Source organism: Haplochromis burtoni, unplaced genomic scaffold (genome assembly GCF_018398535.1).
Source record: "Haplochromis burtoni strain Fernald_Lab_line unplaced genomic scaffold, NCSU_Asbu1 Contig_234, whole genome shotgun sequence".
NCBI lineage: Eukaryota > Metazoa > Chordata > Actinopteri > Cichliformes > Cichlidae > Haplochromis > Haplochromis burtoni.
In genome coordinates this window covers 426,774-439,679 of record NW_024582595.1, presented here as the reverse complement: position 1 = coordinate 439,679, position 12,906 = coordinate 426,774, and the positions used below count along the sequence as shown (strand labels likewise).

The 12,906-nt window shown below is 39.8% G+C and overlaps 1 protein-coding gene across 5 annotated transcripts in view; it reads right to left on the bottom strand.

Annotated features, from left to right (window-relative positions):
* The window catches only part of robo1 (roundabout, axon guidance receptor, homolog 1 (Drosophila)), a 232,819-nt gene that overhangs the window by 131,828 nt on the left and 88,085 nt on the right, over positions 1 to 12,906 (bottom strand). For 3 of the 5 annotated variants that reach the window (XM_005937506.3, XM_005937508.3, XM_005937507.3), the window contains exon 3: positions 12,457 to 12,546. The exons of the other annotated variants lie outside the window; for them this stretch is intronic. In XM_005937506.3, coding sequence (XP_005937568.1) covers positions 12,457 to 12,546 — 90 coding nt within the window. The remainder of the gene's footprint in view (positions 1 to 12,456; positions 12,547 to 12,906) is intronic. 5 annotated transcript variants of the gene reach the window in all.

Here is a 12,906-nt window from a genome sequence, read left to right as displayed (position 1 = left end):
ACATGGCATTGCAGTTTTGTACTTACTGTGAAAGATCTGGCTACACTTGTGGAATCGCCTCAAAGTCTGATGTTTTCTGTGAAGTTCAGGATTGTTTGGCATCTGTTTGCACCAATGGGACTTCTGTAATCCAGATAGGCGATGGGTCGCGTGTGGACCCTTATGGTCTTTAGGGACTCCCAGCATGACCAACATTGCAAACACCATCACCAGCAAACCAACAATCTGCATGGCGATGAGTCTACACAACACAGAGCCAGGGTAATGTAGATGTGCATATAAAAACACACCTTTCAAACAATCTACTGAAGTAAGGAAATTTCACAAACACTCCTTAATTCATCCCTGCTCCAATTAGATAAAAGACAGTAGCAAATAATAAAAATGCAATCCAAATTCTCCAAAGCAACAACTTGCAAACACTGCCGCACTTCCCACCAGTCCTTCATGCTGCTACTCCTGAGATCTGCCAAAATACATAAACCCCTGCAGTCTTGGCTACCCTCCTAAATCCAGGGACAATGTTTCGCCCCAGAGTACGATGGGATCCTAATGAGGGCAAGTCTATGTACAATATGCGTGGTGAAATTCGCTCCCTTCTCCATCTCTTCATCCCAATGCTCAAAGGAGAGACTCTCTCTCATCTTCCCAGTCTTTTCTTTCTCTGATAATTCTTTTTAATATTCAAAAGGAGTTTGTGGACATTCTGTCTTTTCTTATGATGTTTCTATGCATGCAGCAGCACAGGGGATCCTGTTGACTACATGCTGGGCGTCTTTTCAGTTCTGCTGGCCTCCTCACAAAACCTAGGCCCCCTCAGCACAGAGGTGATGGGGTGAAACAGGCAGGCTATAGCAAGGGAGCCTACACCCCCCTTTTTTCTGACTAAGACTATTTAATGGCTTTCATTCCCATCTCGCCAGCACACCAAACAAGATCGCATAAGACAAAAACTTTCCCCCTCAAAAAGATGCTCCCTATTGAGAGGCAAACGCAACACTCTTTCCCAGAAGACAGAAAAGTGACGCAGTATTGGATTTAACGTTCCACAGGCTAGCGTTGTTACTCCTAAATCCATTGAGGCATAAACAGAGACAGACTTGCAATTGGAGTCACCTTGGAACCACAGGTACAGTATGTTTGAGTTTCCTTCACAGGCATTTCGGCTGGACTGTTACCATACTTTACTCGCCTCACATTCACTACAGCCAGCTTCTTCTCATTCATGTCGTGTCCTTGCAGAGCCATCCTTTTATTTATTCATTGTGCTACTTTTATAACACAACAATTCAAATTTACAGTCTCCTTGAGTTAGCAGTGGACAGCACAACCCCAAGGTGTTTTCAAAAGATAAAGACGAACAACTTGAAGAAAAAAAGGACTCGTTTAAATGGATTCTCATAGCATTTTACAAGAAAATCAGCAAACACCTCCAGGGAAACTTTGTCCTGCTCCTGATTTTTGAGTGTAATGCATTTTACAGTTGCACAAGTAGCCCATCACAAATCAAAGAGAATATCTGAGATGTCAGGAGAGAAATGTCCTTTGACAAGCAAGGTCGAGTCTCTCTGGGCTTTATGCTCAGATCCAGACCTGAAGCTACATGAAATAAACAAAAGAAGACCAGAAAAAAGCCATGTCCTCTAGTCACCACAAAGCAAAAGATGGACTTAAAACAGATTCAATTAAAGATATGAAATTGGACTTCATAAAACTCCTGTGCCAGTTTGCAGAAATACCCCTTTTTTTTAACAACGTAAAATAAATGTTGCATATGTGTTGGATTGAACCTGTAGAATATATCATGTTGAATAAAGATTGCTTCATCATACATGGATCCTACAATGAGAACTTCTTCTTTGTCAGGTCTCTCTTGAGACAACTTGATTATAAGGAGGCATGACAGACTCAGTGGAAGGAGTGGGAGACAAGAACTGATGTGAGGTGGAAAGAAGAGGTGACTTAGGGTCCTGAAGAAGTTGGATGATATTAGTGTTACTGTGTCACTGTGGCAACAAATCATTTCTGATTGGTTGGTGAGGGGGTGATAAAGCTTCAGGAGCACCAACCACACTATAACTAGGTGTACAATCATAAGAAGTTCACTACAGTTACCGTAAAGAGAATTACTGCAGTGTTTAACCACAGAACAGTCAAAAACATTAACATATCAATGAAATGGGGGAGGCTCATCAACCAGTGTGGACAAGAGTTTAGTGCACACATCTTCAGGAGTTAGACTGCCACGGTGCCAAACAATGAATCAAATTAAAAACACAGCTGTCTAGTTAGTCTCAAATCAGCCATATTTAGACCCTGACACTATTCAGTGTGCAGTAAGTGCAGTCATGTCATATTTCTGGAACATCTATGACAGAAACCTCAGCAGCTGTCAGGCCATTTCGTGATGCCTCTCCACTATGCACAATTACACTGGAACATCAGCTCTACAAGAGAGCCCAAGAATGTATCATTCTGGGCTCTGTCCCAGGATAAATACAGTTAACCCACTAACGTGCAGCCAAGGAACAAGGCAAAAGCCAAAAAGCCTTTTAAAACTGGACATGACCAAAATGTTTTTGCTATTCTCTACTGACAGAAATATCACAGAATCAAAAAAAGGACAGGCAAAACAAAAAAGCAAGATGCAAAGCTGCATGTAACAAAAGCTGAAGAAAAGAGTAAGAGTTTTTGTCTTCTTACTATAGAATCTTTGTTCAGACATGTAAAAAAAAAAGTAAGAGATCCACTAAAAGAAAATCACAGAACAAATGTGTTTCTGTTCAGGGAATGTCCTCATGCATGACACTGCTGCAAGAAATGCGAGGCTGGGGTGGGCACTGACGACAAGAAAGAAGGGGTGCTTTGCAGGATGCCACAACGAGGTTTGGAACACAAAACAGGATGAGGCGATAAACAGGCTGTTGCTTTTCCGCTTGCCTGCGCACACTGAATCCCTCTTTCCCTGTGTCTTTTAATGGGCCTCACATTAGCATCTGTTTAGCGTCAGCCTCGACATGGCCTGTGGAGTCTGATTAAAATAACCCAGCTATCACGTAACACGCTGGCAGCGACATCAAAATACAGTCAGACATTGGAATATGTGCAGCAACAGACATTGGGGAAGTTAACATGAATGTTCTCTACTTCTGTTGTCCGAACATTTTTGATTAGTCGCTTCTGTTCAGACTCTCGTCTTGCGAGACCACATTCCGTATGGAAAGACATCAAGCGTTCAGATTACTGTGCAGCGCTCACTATGGTATCTGATTGGTTTTTTTTTTTATTCATGACTGTGCTTGCATCACGTGGAGATAAGATTTGAACAGTACAGGCCTCTCTGGCTGTCCTTGGATGCTCTTATTTTCCTTGAATGCAGCTTGTTCGGTGACCAAAACTTCACTCCTTCCCTCATAAAAATGCACAACGGAAGAAAGAAGCAGCATTGTGTTTCATGCTTAATTGGCTTAATTGCTTTAGAGACACAGGAGCTTTAATGACTGACAGTAGGACTCAGTAACTGAGCCAAGAGATTCTTTTGTTCTTATCACTGCTGGACCTCAGCCAATCACATGGCAGTGAGATTGAAAACAAGAGCCAGAGTGGAGCAGCAATCTGACTTTAATTTAGGTGGAAACATAAACAATCATTTCCTGGTCAGATTCATTTTATGCAAGTCACACACTGCAGCTGTCTGATACAGTATATTTAGGTTTTGACTCTTATGTTCAACTGAGTCAACTCTGTAGGTACTGGCTTGCAGATACGGCATACCTGTACAAAGAAAGTCACATATAAGGAAAAGTATCGCTATAAACAATCATATATTCAGAATGTTCTGGAGTGCTTCTATGTCAAGAGCAGTTGCTCATTTTACCCACATTCAGTTAATTTTCTTTTCAAAAAAATAATCAAGTTTTAACTGAGCAAAGCAGTAGTTCAGCTAAGATGGAAGTACTGTCAGATAGGCAAAGTCAAAGTTATTTATATAGCACATTGAAAACAACAACTGTTGACAAAAGAGCTATGCATTTAAAAAAATCAAAAGAGATAAAATAGAGAAAAGAAAATCTGATTAAGAAATAAGACAAATAATAGTAGTAAGAAAAAAGTAAGTAGTAAGAAAATATCTAAAAGCTCCTTTACTTCCCAGAATTCATAGAAAGTCTGAGGCACCACTTAGAGGTAAAAAAAGAAATAAAACTTTTCACCTCCAAAAAGTGAGCAGCATGGCTGCTCTCTCAGGTGTTACCTGTTTTAACAACCAGGCATCTAAGAAAAATAGGCTATATAAGATTTAGCCAAGCTAGAAGTTAGCAGGAAGTTAGAAAGATAGTTTCCACCTAAACATGATATACCATATCCCAAATGAATTATTTCTAAAAAAAAAAAAGTACAGCTCTGTTAACAATGTTTGGAGGGGAAGTGAAGTTGTGCTAAGTGGGGTATAAGGATGTCCTCGCTACAGAGGTATGGTTAGTTTAATATAAACGCATTAGCACAGAAAAGGTTGGGAGGGGGGATAGATTGTTCTTGACAGTTCTTGAAGTTCATATTGAGGGTTCCTGCTGGGCAGAGATAAATACCATTATATGGCAGGAAGAAGATGCTGAAAATAGATCCGATTTTATCCAAGAGAAAATCTGAGATGATCCCTTTCACTACAAGGTTTGTCATTAATATGTTGCTATGTGGTTTGGATTACTTGCTGTGAAAAACTCCTGATCCTATACTCAATATTCACACTGAAGTCTTAGTTTGCCTGACTGGGGATTTAGACTTCAGCAGAAAATCTACAGCATAGGTTCGTCGTACCCACAAACCTCTCTGAAACCCTGTAACATAGCCTGATGTGCAGCTCCCTGGAAATGTAACTGCACGACCACAAAGTAATTAACACAAGCATAAGTACTGGCGATGACATCAGCCACTTACATCGGTTACATTGTTGGCTCTACAAAGATGCACTGCTGAAGTCTAAGACATTCTAATATTTGGTGTCCAGAATCCATGAGCTGTAATGTACATTTGTTTTTAAAACTTAGTTTAAAGACATGTTGCACATACAAATAAATAGTGCTTATAAAACGCTGGAGGGGCACAGAATGACTATTGATTATTTTTGGGGGGCTTGTTTTTTATTAAATAAAACAACACACACAGCATTACCACATGTTAAAAACATGACAGCCTTAATCACTCAGACACTGGAAACAGGGTTGATCTGTCACTTAACAAGTGGATTTTCTAACAGTTTTGAGCGTACACTATTGTGAAATTACTACAATACTACCAGCTCTCTGAGACTGTAGCACAGTAGCATTTAAGGCTAAATGCTAACACACTCCACATCCTGACCTGAGTTTGGTAAGTGTAAAGGACAGTTGTAGTTTAGAATATTAGAATACAAATATTTATGACTAATAATGCATAAGGCTTGTTGCGATGCCATTAATTTTACAGCTATATTTCCTAATTTACTAATGACGGCCGGAGACGATCACTATTTACAGTTTTAATCACAAAGAAGCCATAATTTTGTATCTGCAAAACCTTGACAAGCTATCCAGTCGTAGTTTAGTGTTTTCACTAAGCTACATTGTGGTGGTAGGTAAGAAGTCAGAGAAAACTAAAGCTCTCAAGGTAAACCTTCTAGGACCACATTTTATGCCAGTCCAGTGATTCAGCTAGCCAACAGGCCCACACTGCCATTGTCAGAATCTTACAGCTACTTTTATTATAGCCGGTTACTGCTTAACATTCCTAATTCAAAATGGTTTGGTTTGTAAAATCTTTCTTTTATATTTTGAAAAGAAATTGATCAGTGAAGCAACAACACAAACTGTTGTTTCAATAATCCACACAAACCTAAAGTGGCACAAAGTTGAGAATTGATGGGGCATTAATATTTTTCCTGTGAGGTAGTTCTTATAGTAACTTTCCAAGTGTATTTAGAATATCATTCTAGTTGCGGTTACAGTGGATGCTTTGAGCCAACATCAGCGATTGATCTTCTAAGATCCCGAGCAAGGAAAGACGCTGCTCATGCTAAAAGCATTCACATCCCTCAAATAAAAAGCCTATTCTTTCTTTTTCTTTCCCTGGTGCGATCAGCTGCCAAAACAAACTGGTGCTGTGATGAATGCAATAAATATGATCGATGGGATATCTGGGTGCTGCTGACCTCACACCACGTGCCAGAGTGGAGGGAGCAGGTGCTGCTCAGATTTACAGCCCACCTCCTCGTGATATTCCCCTCTCTCACACACACAGACAGCGAGCCCTTCTGAGACACAGTCACACTGTTGAGTTTCCACAGCACCCCTACAGCTCACGCCGACTCTCAGAGAAACAGGCTTATTATTGTCTCTGGCTATACTTCATGTCCAACATGACTATGCATGAATCATATCACCACTAATAAAACCAGCAATGATTTTACAGATCATCAACCAGTCAGTCCAGCTGACAGTTATTACAGTAATTTCTACTGGGAGGAGCACATGGGGTTGTCGGCGAGGTCGAAGAACTCCTTATGCGTTGGCTCGTAAAGATAGCTAATTGATTTGAGGGCAAAGGCAACTCTGGAAGTGAACATATAAACTACAGAGTTTTGCCAGGAATAATAAACACCAGTGCTTTGGATGGGTCATTACAAACAATAAATCTGGGAGGCATACAACAAGTTCAAAAGAGCCACTGATGAGTCACAAGATTAAAACCAAAGGCAAAATTTCTTTGGTCCCCCTTGTGCTGCTTATGCATCAGGGTTTTTATACTTTGGTGGCTGTTTTGGAATCCTAGATGTAGTTATGGGACACTTAGACACTTTAGTACACTTTAGTAAATGGATCAGGGCTTTATTGAACTGTAGCTTAAGTGAAAAAATTACCCTTGCTCTTAGATCCTGATCAATCCTGCCTTTGTGCCAGGCTGATTGAGGATAGGTAATTAATGTGCATTTGTGGATAAATAACTAAACTCAAATGCTCTCTCCCTTTCAAAAAGCTTGTGAATGGATTGTAGTGCTATGTAATGCTTCAAGTACATAAAGAACTGACCACAACCTACCTTCAGCTCCAGTTAATGTTTTGTCAAACTCAGATTAATGATGAGTCTAGTTTGACCAGTCCTACTTTGTCTTTAACAGTCTTTAACAGAGGTCACTTTTTTGAAAACAAATGAGTTTCACTTGGAACAAGAAATTGAGTGTAGTGTGTTGTACCTCTGCTCTCAAGTCAATGTTTTGATTGTAAATCCACCGAATTTCATCACATAACTAACTAACTCCACATATCTGTACCAAATGTTGCTGTGCTGAACAGATTAAATTCTGATTTTGCAAAAAGCCATTCTGCTCACAGCTGCCTCTTTTGTAAAGGAAAATTGTTTGGGGACTTGTGCGCACAACACTGTTACTGCATTGTTGTACCAGAATTATAGTAGCCTCTCTGTGTGTTGAGCAAAGAGATCCAAACAGGTCAATAAAATGAGGTAAAGATTTCTTCCTGAAATTATTTTATTGGCAGGATCCTCACCCTGACATGTGACAGGTTTGCCTTTCTGAGCTTTCATTTGAGGTCCCTGTTATAGAAACTTTGTGAACCACCAACTTATGTATGGCTGGACAAACCAAACCAGTTCGACCACTACCATTTAGGAATGGAAAGATTTGACCCATTTACACTCTAAAATACCCCCAAAACATTTATTATCCTTTCATTTGGAAACAAAGCATATTTGACAGGACAAGAGCAAAAGATTATTAGCACTTAGCAAAACCCCATCCAATTTTCTTCCCAATTATCATGAGGACACTAGAAACGTGAATCTGAATATTCTAATTTAATTCTCACCTCATAGTCTTTGTGTTTTGACCCCTTTGCACTCATGCTAACTCCCATCTCCAATCTTACTGCCACTCCAGTGCCTCTTGACCACATTACTACACTTGCTATCCTGACAAGAATGGCTAATAGGCCTATTTTTTTGGACAGGGCTAAGCTAAGCTGTGCAGATCAGGGAGATGAAAAGAGATTGGATGGGGAACAAAAAAACCTCCAGCAGCAAAGAGACTACGGGGAAGCTGTATATAGGGCATTAGTGCTTGGTTATAACTAATTATATCTCAAGTGAATCGCTCCTCCAGGCGTGGCAAGGGATATCTCTCTATTGTTGCACTGTTATGAAATGAGTGCTGTTGCCATACTGGGGATAATGTGTGCGAGTGCAGCAAGCTGAATGTGTACAATTCTCTTTGCTTCCTGTATCATGATTATCAGGGCACTACGTCTGATGAACATAAATGAGTGTCATGGAGATGTGACACGATGATGCTGTGGGGACTCTTGGGTAATATATGTGAAGGTGATGGTGTCAAGGAAATTGGTTTTCAGGGTGGGGACTCAAGGCCAGCGCAAGAGCCCAGTAATGAAAAGAAAGGATGAACAGGGAATAGAGTTCTCCATCTCTATCATGATAACGCTGTCTGTGCCATGTATCCAGGCACAGTCCACTTCAGCTCCACATCAATAAGGTGAAAACAAGTGCCAAGATCATAAAGACATCGAGTAAGCATTAACTCCATCTACTCCAGTTAAATAGAGGTATTATTTCTTTTCCCAGAGGTTAAATTGCTTTTTGTACAGTTTGGTAGCAGCAGCTGATTTTTAAAATTCCTTTTCTGCTAAATTTGTTTGATTGTGCAGTTTGATAGATCATGGTTTAAAATGATTTTATTATTAGTTTATGGACCAAAATCAATACTTGGTAAAACTGAGTGTAAATGATTAGATATTGAGACTTTATTTGGTTAAATATGCTAGATTTGAACATACAATAACTACTGCAACATTAGCATGAATATAAAAAAATACCTTCTCCCTCCAGAAAATTAAATTTGTGTTTGCTTTTATCATCATGGTAAAATAAAAATGTGCCATGTGACAAAATGACACCTGACAGAACTGTGTCACACAATGTATGCTTTTACTACAGTATAGGCAAGAAGCTAGGCTCAGCTCAGTGTTGTCTATATTCTTTTGAAAGTACCAGCATGGTTCAGCATAAATAGGGTACACACTAAATGTTTTTCTACATTCATGCTGCACTTGGTATATGCATCAGTCTGGTGGATATTTCGGGTAGAATACTGTTTATTCTTAGGTAGACATCAGGCGACTGCTGTTTGACAAATACAGTATTTTAGAGTGTGAGACATCATCAGAAATGACTCGACTACAGTATATACTACAATGTGACAACCAGTGCTTATTGCTTAAATACAATTTAGAGATAGAAGTATGCATATGAGTAAGTCAGTAGAAGTGACTGTAAAGACAAAAAGGAGACTTCAGCAAAGCAACAGCCTAGAGAATGAATATCTTACATGGTGTATATACAGTCATCATCTTTATCACTCGCACTACACCTTTTTTCATTTCACTACAGAAATGTGGACTAACAGCCTGCATTGCAAATTTCTATTTGATCACATCTTCAGCAATATTAACCTTGATGCCTCCGCAGCTCTTGGCTAGACACGGCTTTGTTCTCCCATCACCTGTCTGCACATCCATCAGTGTCGTGAATGGTTTCTTGGAGACATTGAGGGGTGACTGCTTTGAGAGAAGATAAAATGCTGCATTTTGACATGCCTGGACCCCTCTATTCTGAAGCCAATCAGTGATGACAGCGTGGCAACCTTCAGTTCCCTCTCTTCCTCCCTATTTCTATTTCCATAACCTTACAAATAGAGCAGCTCTCTGAAGTTGCCGTCCTTTGTGATCTGTGACAAACGCAATGGTAGCTGTCAGCGGAGAGGGAGGATATGAGTGCTGATGTGCTCTCTGAAGTAATGCTCAGCCTTTCATGTTGAGGCAGAAGAACCAAAGACCTGTCTCCTCTGTGTGTGTAGGCCTGCCAAGCACTGGCTAGCAAAGTGTAAGTGCAGGAGTTTTAGCGTGCCTTTCTAATCCACTGCTTTCACACAGGTCAGTCTCATTTATTATGAATGTGAAGTTCTGTGCAAAGCTCTTTGATATCGGGAAACAATTTAGAGCTGGCTGAGAGTCAATATCATAAGGGACCAATAAAAAACATTTTTAATGTGTTACAAACTTCAGGTCAGCTTGTGTTTCCTTATAAAATTCACAGTAGGCTGTATTAGTCCCGGGTGACCATAATATAAAACATTACTGAGTCAGTGCCTGGACATGTGGCAGTTGTTTTTAGTTTCACCTAAACTAAAGAAGGTCAGGTTAAAGTAATGATGATATTGGTAGTGATTTCAGACATGTTATAAAAGGACATGGATGACAAGGACATAGGATCCTTGAATCGCGTGAATAGAGTGTGATTAGTTAATCAGTGAAACTTACACAGAAATCAATGAACTTTGTTTCTGGATGAAGGTCACAGAGATCGAATAAAAAACACTCATAATTAAACAAACCCAGGCACCTAAAAGGTTCTTCACCTTAACAATTAATGGAGCAGTCTTTTTTTTTTTAGCTCAGACTGGCAGCTGTCAAGATTATCCTCACGTTTCATCCAGAGAGTCACGCTCCTTGTAAATGGAGTCTTTGGCAGCAGCCCACTTTGTTCTATCAGGGGCAGAATGAGGTATTAGGGCAAATTAGTCTCATTTCCAATTCACTGACTGGGCCAGATCGATTTCCTTCATTTTCATGCACAGATGGGATTAAATGGCCAGATTAAAGATGAACTCTTGGCACTGTCCAAAAGGTAGATTTATCATTCTAAAGATGAACACAAATGCAGTGAAGCAGACACAACATGATTTTCCTCTTTAAACCTGCATTCAAAGTCTTCAAGGCCTGTTAGCTAGGTCATTAGCTGCCATTTTCTAGGAGATTTCTGTAATGTCTCAGACCTTTTCCCTTGGCATTACTGATGAAGGCCACACTATGGTGTTTCTGATGGTTATGTTATAGTTTTGCTGGTTATCTTTTAGAAGTCCAAGTATGAAAACAAGCTACCAGGCTACAACACATTGTGATGGACCACATAAAGATTTTGGCAGTCAATTTGGATTTCCCTTTTCTTTACAATATTTCCTGAAGATATGTGAGGTCCGGTAAATCACCTAGTGAGGTAGGCCTTCTTGCTACAACAACACAGGGGGAACACTATTCACCCGCACTCTGGGAAAAGAGCCCAAAACTCAAACAAAACACATGCATCATCAATAATTTTTTCCAGACTTGTTTCCTTTTTGAGTTTGTGCGTATGTGTGTCTGTTAGTCTCTTGGGCTCAGAAGCTGCTTCTGGCTTCTCATTTCCCTACAGAGCACTCATTTATTGAAGACATCCAACTACAAATGCTATTCAGTTTGGTGCCTCATTTTCCCACAATTCTCCTCTTTCAGAAGCGGCTTCCACTGAAACACATATGGAACATGGTGTCTAAACTAAGTGCTTATTTATTCTGTGAAAATACTTTCTGATTGAAAAATATAAACAACTGGCTGTTCTGAAAGCATTCTGAAATCCTTTTGACTGCCAATCTTAGTAAAGGATTAGGTACAGTATAATTGGCTGGTGTGCCTTGCTGTGACAGTCAGCTCACTTTTTCTGATTTTAAATTGAATTCCAAGTCTAAGTATAACCTGTTTTGCAGAAGAGAGGCCTAATGTTTGCTTGTTCATTGCAGATCAATAAAAAAAAAAGATGAAAATTGAACTTGAAAATTCTCTCGAAAAGTGAACCTGGAAAATATTTCGATTTTTTTCACATCCCCCAAGAAAGTTATGTTTTTGGTACCACTGACATGCATGTCATTCTGTCTGTCAACATGATAAGTATCCTATTCCTTTGGACTTCTGACCTCTTCTTTAGAGTAAAATAAGGTCAAACATTCACAAAATGCAATTTATCTTTAAAATTATACTTAAAATTCTGCTGCCTTTATTTGTGTTGGCAACATTTAGGAAATGATACTAATATACGGGGGTTCTAAATACCACACTTTAGTTTGCATCCAAATATCATATCACATTTGACCTCTGATCTATAACCTTGATTTATGTTCAGTTATTTACAAATCAATGCCTCTTATCTATTATTATCCTCTTGCATGTTTATGTAATCAAAGTAAACGTCTATCATGCACGATTAACCTTAAAAAACATTTACAACATAAACAAACAAAAATCTAAAATGAATGTGTACTGCCCAGAGCACTCTCTGGGCAGGTACCTTGGTTGACATAGAGTTCCTGTTTTGTTTGTTCTAAAGTTTACCGCTGGACACAAGGCCGGTCTTACTTTACTAAAAGTTTGCACAGAGGACTCAGTGGCTTCAAAACTGATTGGCAAAAATTTAAGGTGAGCACTGAGACATATTTCCACTAAAAACAGCCAAAAGTAGTGTTGTGTAACCAATAAACACAGAACATATGTGAGTGGACTTTTAAGTTAAAAGCAGCAGCAGTACCTGTGTAGCCCAAAGAGTTGTCATCCTCATGCTCAGTGGTAGGAGCTGGTGTTGCCCCTTCGCTGGCACCATCTTGAGCGACTCCCATCTCTGTCAACAATAACACCAAAGGGACTGAGAAACTAGATGCATTCTGCCCACTTTCCACACCCACGGTCCAGACCTCCAGCCCTCTGCCTCCCTGACACAGGCAGACTGTAAATATGCTCAGAAGTGCCAGGCTCCATCCCTGTAAACGCTGTCTCTTGCAGAGGAGTCCAAACACCCACATCACGCAAACATCAAATAATCCAAACACTTGTTTAAATTCCTTTTTATGTGCCTAAAACAAAGCAACCAAAAACTTTTGAAGTTTCAATCAGCCGGTAGGTGAGAACAGATCCATCAGAATGATCGGTTGATGCAATCTTCAGCTTTTCTTTGGGCTCAGCAGGAGGCTGTTCTGCTACC